At 35.0% G+C, this 13,666-nt stretch overlaps 1 protein-coding gene across 2 annotated transcripts in view; it reads left to right on the top strand.

Moving 5' to 3' along the window:
* The window catches only part of LOC124216476 (protein kinase C-binding protein NELL1), a 76,883-nt gene extending 63,844 nt beyond the window's left edge, over window positions 1-13,039 (top strand). Inside the window, exons 6-15 of one of the 2 annotated variants that reach the window (XM_046621032.2) lie at window positions 1,173-1,328; window positions 3,165-3,387; window positions 3,513-3,704; window positions 3,883-4,002; window positions 4,664-4,924; window positions 5,050-5,415; window positions 6,018-6,277; window positions 7,075-7,314; window positions 9,578-9,627; window positions 11,579-13,039. In XM_046621032.2, the coding sequence (XP_046476988.1) occupies window positions 1,173-1,328; window positions 3,165-3,387; window positions 3,513-3,704; window positions 3,883-4,002; window positions 4,664-4,924; window positions 5,050-5,415; window positions 6,018-6,277; window positions 7,075-7,314; window positions 9,578-9,627; window positions 11,579-12,107 (2,397 nt within the window). In that variant the 3' untranslated portion in view covers window positions 12,108-13,039. The remainder of the gene's footprint in view (window positions 1-1,172; window positions 1,329-3,164; window positions 3,388-3,512; window positions 3,705-3,882; window positions 4,003-4,663; window positions 4,925-5,049; window positions 5,416-6,017; window positions 6,278-7,074; window positions 7,315-9,577; window positions 9,628-11,578) is intronic. The other variant, XM_046621034.2, reaches the window with a different exon arrangement.
* The last annotated feature ends 627 nt before the right edge of the window (window positions 13,040-13,666 follow it).

Raw genomic sequence — 13,666 nt, 5'->3', positions numbered from 1 at the left:
CCTTTCTCAGTATTGCGGAGTAAGTATTAGGCAACAAATGGAACATTTTTCATGCGAATTTTACTCTTGGGCGTTATTGTTTTTTATTCCGATTCACGTAAAGACTAAAAATAAGGAAAAAAACCTTGATAATCACGTGCTGCAACGTTTTGTGGTTTCGAAGTTAATTACTTTCCTGTTTCCGTGTAATTCGGCTTACGTATATTTACGCAGAGCTATAAGTTATCCAGTGTCCTTTAATCTTATTTACACCTTTTGTTAACGCATTCAATTCAAGGCCTGTATTTTACGATGATCTAATAAACGTTTAGGGTGCAGCAAAAGTAGCAGCAGCAGCAGCAGTTTACGCCAAGTAACTCAATTTTCTCCCATCTGTGGAGTTTGAGTAACGAAATTACGACGAATGGCGGAAGAATTTATCGGAAGAATTAATCACATCCCGACCTCAGATGTAAATCTTCTCTACAGAAATTCGATTTTAATTTATTGCATTTGTTGTTTAATGCTTCTTCTATATTCTTGTAATTTATGCACAGTATTTCTCTCATGATATCTTATTATAAACATTGAAATTTTTCCAGACTGCTCAGCTGTATATTTTCCCACGCGGATTGCAAGAATTCGAGGTTTTCTCATTTAATTTTTTTATTTCTCGATTCCATTTGCTTCTGCAGATCATGCCGGCTTAAAAACTTTTCCTGGGAATAAAACAGCTGCTTCATCTTTCTGATGCCGCGAGATTGAATGCAGGAGCTGCCGAAGCAGAAATAAAATCCTTGGAGAAGAGTCCGTAAATCCTCTTGCAATCCGGATTATTCAAAATCGTATCAGAGGAAAAGCCGTGCATGATCTGCTCAGTCGGTGTAAAAAAATGTCTTTGAAACGGTTTCTCTGTATTCCTCTTTCACATCGATTTGTTGCCCATTTTTCAACCGGAAAAATATTATCTAAAAAAAAAAAAATGAAGATGTTTACAAAATTTGTCCTCCAACCTACAGAAAAATATAATTTGAAATTTGTTCTTCCTCTCTGTTATATAAGCTGTACAATTCTAATTCTGAGACTCGTTTACTTTTATTCTTCTTTTTTATTTATTTCTACATTCTCATTTCATGAAGGAAAAATTTAACTCACAACTGATCACAGAATCTTTGTGAATTATCTGTCGACAGGGTGCTTTACAAGACGTCAAGCTTATACCAGGTCCCCACGGGTACCTGTCACAGTGTCCGCAGCTTGACTCTTCCTGTCCGACCTGTGGCCAATTTTCCATGCTCCAAAACACGGTCGAACAACTTATGCAGAACCTAAACGAACTGACGCAGAAGGTAAAGTGACAGCAAGCAAATCCTTGAATACAATTAGCACACACACCCGGAGAAAAAAGTAATTTATTACAGCAAAAATTAATTTTTTTCAAAACGTTTTGTTCAATTTCAAGCAAAAATGTCTTCAAAGTAAACAAAGTCTCGTTTGATTTTGCAAAATGCGAAAAAAAAAGTTTTTTTTTTGGTGATTTAAACAAATACTTTTCAGATTGAACAAAGTAGAATGTCCTCTTAAACAAATACTTTTTCCGAATATTTTTAGTTAATGAGATGTATTGCGGGAACGGAAAACCGATTTATTCATGTCAAGTACAGAAGAGTATAAATATTTTAACCAGGTTACACCGTAGCAATACAATACAAGGTGCTGTGTTCGACAGGGATGAAAATGCATCTGAACGCGGACTGGCCACTAAAATTGAAAAATAACTTAACTTAATGCAAAACTTAATCCTAAAAATACAACAGGATGGAATAAAAATTTACAACGGGCGTTATTTAGTAAAACTTTGACTGGTTTCGTTATTACACGTCAGTATTCCCTAAATAATTCTTAATAATTTTTCTACAGCTCCTACCTTTTACACTTTTCATAAAATTATCGAAATTATTAAAGATCAGCATCGGAATATACCGTGACTTGTCCTTCCCATTTCTTTTTCTACTTTGGGTAATTTAAGAATTTTATTCCTAGTAATTGCAGTGTTGTCTCGGTATTCTTGACTAAGATTTTGGTAATGATGCGAAATAGCTTTAAGAATGTATAGTTCGTAAAGCTCCGAAGGTTTCTTCCTTTCCCGTAACCCATTTAACAACTTTATAACTCTATTATGAACACTCTCGATTAGGCTGATTATTATTTCATTGGCTGATCCCCAAGCTAATGTTCCATAAGTGGCAACACCATAGCATATTCCATACGGTATCATTTGTAAGTTGTTTGGTGATAGTAATTTGCCGATTCCAGATGATACATATAAAAGGTTCAATGTGGTTTACTTTCTTTATAATTTTTACATCCCATCTCTGATGGCAGTCGATGTAAACATCTAAATATTTAATAGAAGAGCGCCGCTGTATTTTACTACCATAAATTTCAAACTCAAAATCGACAGGTATACTATCTTTGTGACAGACAAAAGTAACAAAAACTGTCTTGCTCACGTTTAAGGATAGTCTATTGTGATCAAGCCAGTTTTTATGTTAGTTAACTTCCATTTGATCTTCGGCTCTACTGTCAACCACATAATATCTGAGCATATACTGACGATATCATCGGCGTATGAAAATATAATAGATTTCTCATCACTTTCCTCAAATATGTCGTTGATACAAATATTAAATAATAGTGGCCCAAGAATAGTCACTTGAGGTACACCTGTTTGGACGTTCAAGAAATTACTGTTCACAACATTAAATTGAACTTATTGCTTTCGGTTTTCCAGATAACTTATAATTAGTTTCAGTGGTAGACCCCTTATGCTGAGCAGTTCAAGCTTTTCAATAAGTTTAAAATGATCGACCGTATCAAACGTTTAATCTATAATTGACCGTCCGTTGTTATTATGTAACGAGAACGAAAATTGGTTTGATCCTTACAACACTAGTTTTTATACTATAAAAAACTTCTCCAGAGCTTTATTTGGGTATGAACAGTTACTTCTTTTGTAAATTACACTACACCACTTTGCCACTCAATTCATTATATGTACATTTTATTCTATCTTTTTCTATGTAAAATCCTCTCGTAAATAATAAATAAATAAATATGTATACATAATCTAAGGAAATCTAAAAATTTCAAAAGAAGTGATCGACATCTCGTACTGTTTTCAGTTAACAGCGGCCGAAGGTAGGATAAGCAAAGTGGAGGAGTGCGAGTGCCAAAAATCTTGCAGAGCAAACGGAACTCTTCACGAAGACGGGCTTAACTGGAAGAAAGGTTGTCTAAAGTGTTCCTGCACTCACGGAAAGATCGAATGCGAACCAGAATGGTGTCCGCCTGTCACATGCAAAAGCCCCTACATACCGGAGGGTGAATGCTGTCCGGCATGTCGCAGTAAGTAACCGAGAGTTTCAAGCACTATGAAAGTATTTCGAAATCATCGTAGATTGCGCGACGCCACGTAATTTTTACAAGCAAATAATCGACGGACGGATATCATCATTTTCCTTTCTCCGCAGAGCAATGCTACCAGCACGGGGTTTTTTACGATCACGGTGATAGATTTGCACCCAAACCGTGTTCGCTCTGCGTATGTAACGACGGTGTTCTCACCTGTGAGTCAACACCACCGGAAAAAGTCTGTCCACATTTGCCGTGTCGGCCTAGCGAACAAATCAGCGTCGCGGACGAATGCTGCAAGTTTTGCCCAGGTAAGTGAGTCTTTGTTATTTCGTCATTTTCATTAATTATAATTTGTTTGTTTTTAACGTGGAATTTTTATCCTAACAAACTCGCTTACTAATGCGTATGATTTTTGTGTGTTGTCATGAGGCGACTAACATCACATGTTCTTAATGTTAACAATGCTTTTCTAATCGACTAACACAGGGGTGGATTACTGCGCTGAAAATCCTAATTGTCACGTCAACGCGTCTTGCTTGAATCTTCAGACAACGTACGCCTGTCAATGTAACGCTGGTTATCAAGGAGACGGACGTAATTGTCACGGTATCTAACAAAATATGTTTTTTTCCTTATCCTTCTTCATGTTCTTGTTCTTCTTCTTGTTTTACTAATACCAAATCCAGTGTTGTACAAGTTAATAAGTATTGGTATCTTATAGACGGAGATAAGGTTATTCATTTATACAAATTTATGCGGATATGATCTTTCTCATCCAATTATCTTCACAAAAGATGAGAAATTATAATGATTTTCATCTAGATAATCGCAAATATAACGAAGAAAACGAGAAACTTTAACACACACAGGACAAAGAGAATCATTAATTGAACAATCATTTCTGTGCAAAGTTCAAAAAATATTCGATCGACTCGAACAATTCTTTTTTCAGTATTGCCAACTGCGAAGCAGACTAATTTTAAAGCGACGTTTCTGTTGAATTATTTACTTAGGCAATATAAAACCAGGGTGTTTTTCTTCTGAATGGTGTCGCTTATGCTAATTCAGGGAATCTTCAAAGGATAAAAGATAAAAGTTGAAATTATCCAAGATTCTTGTCTTAGGTAAAATTATCTAAATAATGTGCAACACTGTCCAGATCATATTTAACGAAATATTCTCACAAGACAATAATGGAAATATGTAAATGAATCTGTGCGAAACTAGTTTAGCAATATTACTAAAGATAAGTTGTATTCGTTTCTAGACGTCGACGAGTGCAAACACCAAGGAGGCTTCAACGGTCATCACTGCAACGCCAATACCAAATGCGTCAACACCAACGGGTCATACATTTGCGAATGCTTGCAAGGATATCGTAGAGTAGATAAGTACAATTGCGCCGAACTCGACGAATGCTCGACGGGTAATCACAAATGCCACGAGAACGCGATGTGCATAAACACAGTGGGTAGTTATCACTGCGTGTGTCGGGACGGATATAAAGGAGACGGAAATTCGTGTACACGTGAGTAATAGACACACGAAGAGGCAAAGAAATCTCTGAGTAACTGTAAATCTACAGCAGAAGCGCGATACACTGCCTTTAAATGCTCTCGTTCTCATTGATACTCATTTGTGTCTAATCCACAGCCGTTTGCGAGCGACCTTGTCAGAATGGCGGAGAGTGCGTTGCGCCTGGAAAATGCTCCTGCAGGCGAGGCTACGTCGGCTCGAGTTGCGAACTTGACCTCGACGAGTGCGCCAGCGATCTTCACAGATGTCATCATTCTTCGACCTGCTACAACATGCAGGGGTGGTACTATTGCCGATGCAAGCCCGGCTATCACAGCGCCTTCCACGACACCACACAGGGCACTCAGTGCCAGGATATCGACGAGTGCAACGATCAGACCAATGGCCTAAAACACACCTGTCATCCTAGCTCTCAGTGCGTCAACACCATCGGTGGTTACATGTGTGCCTGTCCCCCGGAACGCGGGCCAGATTGTAAACTGAGTAAGTTAAACTGAGTGTGTTGAAGACGGATAGGATAGGTATGAGAAAGTTTTCGTTGCAAAGGTTTACTATCGACGTGCTGTGGTTCTTTTTTTTTTTTTTTCATTCTTGTCACTTATATAAAAAGTATTGGTTTCAATTGAAGATTACTTTCTCTTATTTTCAATATGAATTCTCATGTTTTTGGACCACCAGTATCCACAAAACAATTTTTTTAAGACACGTCTGTCTGTCTATCTTTCCCAAAAAAACTTTTGCCATGATCTTTGAAACGTTTTGATGATGAGATCTGAAATTTAGAGGATTTTACAGTTGAATGACGAGCATGAATTTATCTAACCAAAAAAAAATTGATAATTTGATATTTTTGAAGCACTCTGAAAAAGTTTCATGCAAATGACTGTGAAACGTATGAACTGATGCAGCAGGAAACAATTTTCGCTCTAAGTAGAGAGACAATTCCATGAAAAAAAAAAGTGCATTAACGACAAAAGATTTTTATCATTCTTGACAATATTTCCAAAAATTCAATTGATTTGTAAATTGATCAAAAGTACCAAGAAAAATACCATTGTTATGGTTTGTTTTTGTTTCTTAAATAGGCTGCATGTTTGAGGAGAAGGAAGTTGAGAACGGGGAAACGGTCGTCCCTGCTGGTTATCCCTGCAGACGATGCACCTGCCTTAATGGCGTTGTCACCTGTAGAGACCCCACTTGTAACTGCAGCATTACTGCGAGCCAGAGAGACAAGTGCTGCCCGCAGTGCGATCCTTTGGCATCATGCAGGCATCAGGATCTATATCATCTTATATTTAGGAGCGGAGAAAGGTGGATATATCAGTGTCAAACTTGCGAGTGTTTGGTAAGATATATTTTCTCTTTGTCATTGTTAACTAGATGGCTGAAAATAAGGGTGAATTTCTCGGAACTAATTATATCTCAACAGTCAATTATTTCATTTATTTGCAGTTTATTTTCTTAATAAATTGTACAGATCGAACTTCATTTTCATATTTTTTTTATCACATTAAATAAATTAAAAGCGTCGTTATTAACTATGATACAAATCGTTTCGCTCAGCGATATCTTCTACAAAATCTATGATATCTCAAAAATGGCTTAACCGATTTACATAAAATTTGAATACCTTATCCCCGTTGCAATGACCATACTTGTTTCTTAATTACCTATCATATTTGTGTTGTTTATTAAATTTCTGAAAAGTTAACTTTCTACGAAAAATTTAATTTCAACTTCAAATTGTCGCCATTTTGTAAAACTATCCATAGATAATATCTCAAAATTTCAAGTACACCGTTTCAGTCGTTTTTAAGATATTTTGGTCACCGCGAAACATATTGGCGTTATTATCAAAAACAATGCTTGCTATTAATTCATCCCAATTATGAAAAACATGTTGACGAAATTCAATCCACACACTTTTGAAAAAAGCAAACCCTAATCAAATTTAAGAATTGATTGTTGTAATATAAATTCTTAAAATTCACTGACCTTTTCATCAATCATCTCATGTGTACTTTCTTGACGAATTGTGTATGAAATTCTGGTCAACCTGACTTGAGAAGTACGAAAACATCCGATCGTTAACATATGTCGTTAACTTTAGATGGACGATGTGGTAAAATTTATTTTGTACAGAATGGAGAAATAGACTGCTGGGAAATGGAATGTCCGCCTGTGACATGTTCCAATCCTGTTACCGAGGACGGCGACTGTTGTCCTAGATGCGAGGATGACCCTTGCGCCAGAGAATTATCCAACAATGGAACTTCCCTTATATCTAGTCATCCTCAGCCGTGCAGTTACGCGGGTATAATGCACGAGAGTAGCAGCTCGTGGCAAGATCCGCACGACAAATGCACAACGTGCGAGTGCAAGGTAAGGAAACGTGTTTAACTTGCAAATCCCGAAATTTTTATATACATTGTATAGACCCTTCCAATATATATAACTCCAATTTTCTACACATCACCTGTTAGTATTTTCGGATATACATCATACATACTTTATATAGGTACATTATACAATGTACACATATGTGTCTAGGCAACAGAGGTTCTTTTAAAACTCATATACAATGAGTTCTGCTAGTAATTTCCCATACACATTTATTTCTATTCATTTTATACACTATAGGTATACATTATCCTGGTGAAGTTTCAATTTTAACGGTTTTTTTTTTCTCAATTTTAAACGCTCTTGTGAACAATAACCGAAAAATAAAGGGAGAGAATATGCGGCAAAATCGTACAGTCTTTCATTACTTTTGCTTTATTTTTGTAATTCCAACAATATTATAATTTGTCATACACATACACACACATGCATATAATATACATACATATACATACAACATGCATATAATTTTCCATACTAGATACATAATCTATGATACATATACCTATATGTGTAGATAGAAAAGCCGAACATAATTTGTCACTATAAATATTATATTATAAATCTTTTATGAATGTACGGAGTACAACCCCATTTATCAAAGACTTAGCAATATTATAAGCATATGCAAGGTTAGTAAATATATAACGAAAAAAGGAAATGCAAATAACCTATGGGGAAAAAAAAAGAAAAGAAAAAAGCATATTGCCTTTTGCTTAGTGGGATGCATATTATTACTATTGTTATTGTTATTATCATTATTATCTAATATATACATATACATATACGTCTTATACATTTTTTATTGAATTATTAATATTATCGTTATTGTTATTTTCTATTGTTATTATACATGTATACATGATTTCATTTCTTTCATTTTATGTTGCATAATCGGTGTGTGCAAGATTGCTACCGCTAGATTTTACATTTGTTATTAGATGAATATAATATTGTGTTAGCATATTAGCGTTGACTTATTAATTAGCTACCATACAGGGGCGTCCCTAAGCTAGCCTGATTTTTTATGTTGCCCGCGCAACTGGCAGTGTTTATATAGCGACATCAACAAACAATTCTGTTGATGAATTAACTCAATTATATTCCACTTGAAAAAAAGAAACATAAAATATGAATATCAACCTCTTGCTGAATATGTTATTCTCGCCGTTTTTCATCAATTTCTCGAATTACCTCGTAGCTTTTTTGGCATAGATTTTGAGCATAAAATAACAAAGTTCTAAATATTGTTTACCTAATTTCTCCCAACCTATATGAAACTTTGAGATCATGTGGGTATACTTATACGTACGAATCGGTTTTAGCTAAATTATAGTGACGCAAATAAACGCTGCCTGCGAATTTATGGAAAAAGTATATTTATTGCTAGCTATTGCTTATTTTTGAAGCTTTTACGACAATGTCACACTGTGACTATATATTTGCTTCGGGTCGGCCCTGCATGGATCATTCGTACATAATACATACTTTGAACTCTATCACTTACTAAAATATTTCACCATTCTAATGCGCCTATCAAAATATTGATCCACTACTAATCATTACTATGCATACGTAATGAATGCATATGAACTTCAAAGAAATCAAATGAGATATTTTTCAGAGAAATTAGCAGAATAAACAAAATTAACAACTATATTAGGATCCTGTCTTTTATAGATCATGCATTCACGTTCATATTCGCGAATCGATAAGAGCTCTGTATTGAAGATTTCAAATCCTGGTGAGAAAACAACATGTATAATATTTATTTGCTGAAGTAAAAACCAATTGGATAATCTGTCATTGTGTCTCGCCTTGAGATATTTTCGTGAAACAAATCTATGGGCTATTAATAAATCTATTGTTGTTTGAAACGAGTAAAAGATTTGTAATACAGTTAGGATCATACAACTTGCACGATTTAATGCATTCACCAATCAGCGGAAAAAAACAGTAGATGGCTGCGACGAATAAAATATTATACGTGTAACATTTTTATCCATGGATGTATACGTCTATCGAAGGATTAAATCATTAATAAGCATTGTCTATTTATTCGGGCGCAATAGAATGATGGCTGGTGAAAATGCAGAATAAATACCAAATAGAAAGGACCAAGAGCAAAGTAATGAAATGAAAGTGGAAATGAAAGAAAAATGAAAGAAATTATATCGACATCAATACCTAACATGCTAACATGCCTAGCTTGAGACTAACAGCCTAACACTGGGTATCCTTGCAGGTGCCGTACTGCGCCCAATTGGTGAGCAATAGCGCGTGTTGTGTGCATCGGTAATCACGTCACTCTACCTCACCTTACCTACCTTTTAATCTTACTACTCTTAACTACTTATTTACTAATCTTTCTCTTATTATCACAACTCTCTTATGATCATTTTCATTATTGGAAAAAAAAAAATTTCATTCACGTTGCATTCGTCATTATTCAAACAATTTCTTTATATCTCAATATTTTTTGTTTTTTCTTCTTTCGTTTTCTCTCAGTTTTGCTCAGTTATATTTAAATTAAAGAGAAAAATTTAGCACGTGGCTTGTATTTTCATCCATAATTTGGAAGTTGAAGAAATTTTTTGCACAGCTTGCGCTGCGGATTGTTGGTGTAAAATTTGGTGTATTAAAAAATAAATTTCACATTATTTCAACTCATTTTATACTTCGATTATACAAATATTATGGTACAATGAGATTTTATTTATTTACCGTGAAAAAATACAGGTCACATATATTCACTGCTAAAGTAATTCATCAAATATATGTGCATCACTTTTCATACCACTTATATTTAAATCTGTTCACGATTCTCTGATACACGATTATCGAATCAAGTGCTCTTTACATGCGCGGTCACTGTGCACGATCACGACGCATGCTCTTTCTATTTTATATATGCCCTTACGAATTATATACCTTCGAGTTGATAAAAAGAAAAGAAAAGAAAAAAAATTAATACAAAACAACCAATCAAAGTTTTGACGATAAACACATCTTCACATTTACAGCATCTTGACACGGTTATTTGAATTTTTCGTTTCTCTTTTTGGGATATCTCAGCCTATTTTGCACCATTTCTGATATTCTTTGCATATGAAATCTATGCATATATAGAAGCACTAGGAACTTTTTACTCCTTATCATTGAAACTATAGCGGCTGATCTGGGATTGCATTCTGTAATACATATATCTGAAAAACTAGCTTTATGTTTGCTTAATAATCGAAAATAATGAACAACAATTTCCTTGTATTACCGCTCATTCTATTTATTTCAAAATTCAAAGCGAAGAGTTGAAAAAATAACGAATAAATCATTGGATCAATTACGAATTAAAAGTGACTAAAAATGAATATATCAACAGAAAGATCCCATCAAAGTCGCTATAGCGTAGCTAGCGTAGTAGAATCTACCTATAGACTGAAGACATATCATGATAATTCATTGTTTTGTTTCGTATATCCGCATGATTTTTATATGAATGTGTGTGGATCTTAATTATGGTACCTATATGTACTAGTAATTTACAAACCACTCCTCCGTCCCCCGTGTTAGTTCGGAGCATATGTATCTGAATGAAGAACGACTCTGCTGAGAGGTAATGTGTTTGCCTTCCTAATTTTTAACTAAAACTATGATCTATTCGACGACAAATCAAATCGTGAGAAAAACCACAAGCTTATCATACCATCTATTCTAAAATACCGATTTCACAGAAGAGCAAGGTTTTCACTTATATGTGAGACATTAATGTATTGCAAATAAAATTACAGTCTCGTTAGATATTTATATAATTAATAACTGTGATCGAATGAACTCTACAAACGAAACAATGAATTATTTACTATATGCTTCGTCAAGTGAGATTTTTTAGACAGCGGAAAGTTTTGTCTTCGTGTTGTTAAGGAGAAAGAAGAGAAAAGAATAAACGTTCTGGTGAAAGAAACAAACGATGCTTCACATCTTAAGAAATGTTGAAAATTTTAACCATGTTTGATAAGAGCAAAGTCGGTTAAATTTCAACTGTTCTTGTGGCGTAAATTGAGCAACTTAAATATGATGTACATTCATAACTTTTGTGCCTTTGTGTCGCTTGATTATGATAAAGATTCTTGGCGACTTGAATCAGAAAATCACAACGAAGACAAGGTTTTCCGTATGAGCAATTGATGACGAAGTAAACGCAGAGGTATCACCGGCATTGATTAAACTGGAATATTTACTTTCGCAGGATGGGCAGTTATGCTGCAGCTACGATTACCACTGTGCTGGTGATGATATCGGCCAGCGGGCGGGAGAGTTTCGCAGCTCTAGCATACTGGGCGTGTCGAGGACTGCGTCGTTTGGTACATCGGAAGCAGCGCTACCAGCGGTCAATCTGGGGGGTGGCAAAAATTTATTATCACCATCTGCCAGAGCTCAGGACTCTTTGCTTATTACAAAAAGTAGTGAAATCGATGGTAAAAAGTCCGTTGATTATCGGGGTAATAGTGGCGGTGTTAGTAGTGCGTATAATAATAATAATAATAACAACAATAACAATAACAACAATAACAATAATAATAACAATAATAATAACAATAATAACCACAACAACAACAACAGCAACAATAATAATCGTAAGAACAAAGGTCGGCAGAGCACTGTCAAGCATTTGGTACAGAGCTTCTCAGCGCCTGCAACGGCTTACTCATCCCCAAAGTCAACGATGCGTCGGAGGTCGACGGCCAAGAGAGGCGGAGCGACTTGAACCTCTATAAGTTTAATTATCGTCAGGCAGCATTCCACGGCTGGGAGGTTCTGAACGTCGGTATTAATATACGCGGTACAAATGTGTCGTCTATGCGTATCGTACTAAAGATAAATAAAATTGAATACGTCGCAGGCCTCTCTAGCAATTAAATCAAATTAAATGAAATCTCTCCTACTCAAATCTCTAGCCACTATACATACATATATATATGCGCTACTGCATTACGCTCTGCGTGTCCTGTGCGTCTGTGTGTACGTGGCGCGTGAGTGCGCGTGATTGTTGAGCGGATTTAAGAATTGAGTAAAACGAAAGCGTTATATACCTGTACACGTATAAATGTGAAAAAATGTATCCTCCGCTTGTACATTTTTTTATAAGTATATATTTTCTTCACATACCTGACGAAAGGAAGATAAAATTTTAACTTCAGCGTTATAGCTTAAAATATAAATGTTATATAATATTGAATAACAATTAATGTATTACTGACACAGTTAGGTAGTGATAACTGGAGAAATTGAGTTTATTGTTGGGCGTATAATCAAGCTTGCCACAACATCCTTTCGGTATCTATTGCCATTCATTCCTCGTCATTCGAATCGGGAATAAAACATAACTGACAAATGAAACACAACAAATAGGCACAGGTTTTCGATGAAAATTTTAAGTAAACAATATTTTCAAATCACTGTTGTAATTCTAACAGGTAACAGCCAATTGGGAAGTAATAATTATTAGTATTATAAACGAGCTTTTTAAATTACAAATAAATACGTTAAGCTTGCTCAATTCTTATCCTTGCTCAACTACGCAACCACCAAGTACATTCCTCCTTTACTAATTAGGCGTTATATGTATACAAGTAAATATACCTAGGTAATTTAAATGAAAAGTAAAATGAACATAAAATCATAATAAAGTTAATCAAAGTAAAAGAAATCTCCGGGCTAATGGCTTATCTGCATCGTTATAGCGCAACAGAGAATTTCACCAGGTTTAATCATTTTTTCAATGTGCAATAATTTATCTTAATAATTGCTTATATTTTATAAATAATTGTTAACATTTATTTAGAATTTTTTCTCTCTTTTTGTTTTTCGTTTCACCTTTTATTTTATTTTTTTTTGTCCTTGTCCCGTTCATTTTGTATGTTCTTGCGATGAAAATATCGCATCATTTTCTTTCGCTTTCCCTTAAATTAGGAAAACGTAACAAACGGAGACAAAATTGTGCCGTTGAATGTATAAAATTTGACGAAATTCAAGCTGTTATTGCTTTTCCAGGAGCAGCTCAACAACTAGTATCGAAAGAAATGGGAGAAACCGGGACACAAAATCGTCGAGACAATAAATGGAATAAAAGTTTTTCACTGTAGAGATCTCTTATCACCGTTAAAAAACGCAAATGTTTACTTAACGATAACGAACCAAATAAATTAGAATCTGGGTGGCGGCGAACGATACGGGTAACAATTCAAGCGACAAATGAATTAATTCTGTTTGGATTACAACTTGGTACTTAGATCTAAAGGCCGGTTTCAGAGGTAAAAAAAAATGCACGACAGAT

The sequence above is a fragment of the Neodiprion pinetum genome, chromosome 4 (genome assembly GCF_021155775.2).
Source record: "Neodiprion pinetum isolate iyNeoPine1 chromosome 4, iyNeoPine1.2, whole genome shotgun sequence".
Classification (NCBI taxonomy): Eukaryota; Metazoa; Arthropoda; class Insecta; order Hymenoptera; family Diprionidae; genus Neodiprion; species Neodiprion pinetum.
Note: the sequence above shows the minus strand (reverse complement) of the source record. Positions and strands in the feature narration are given on the sequence as shown.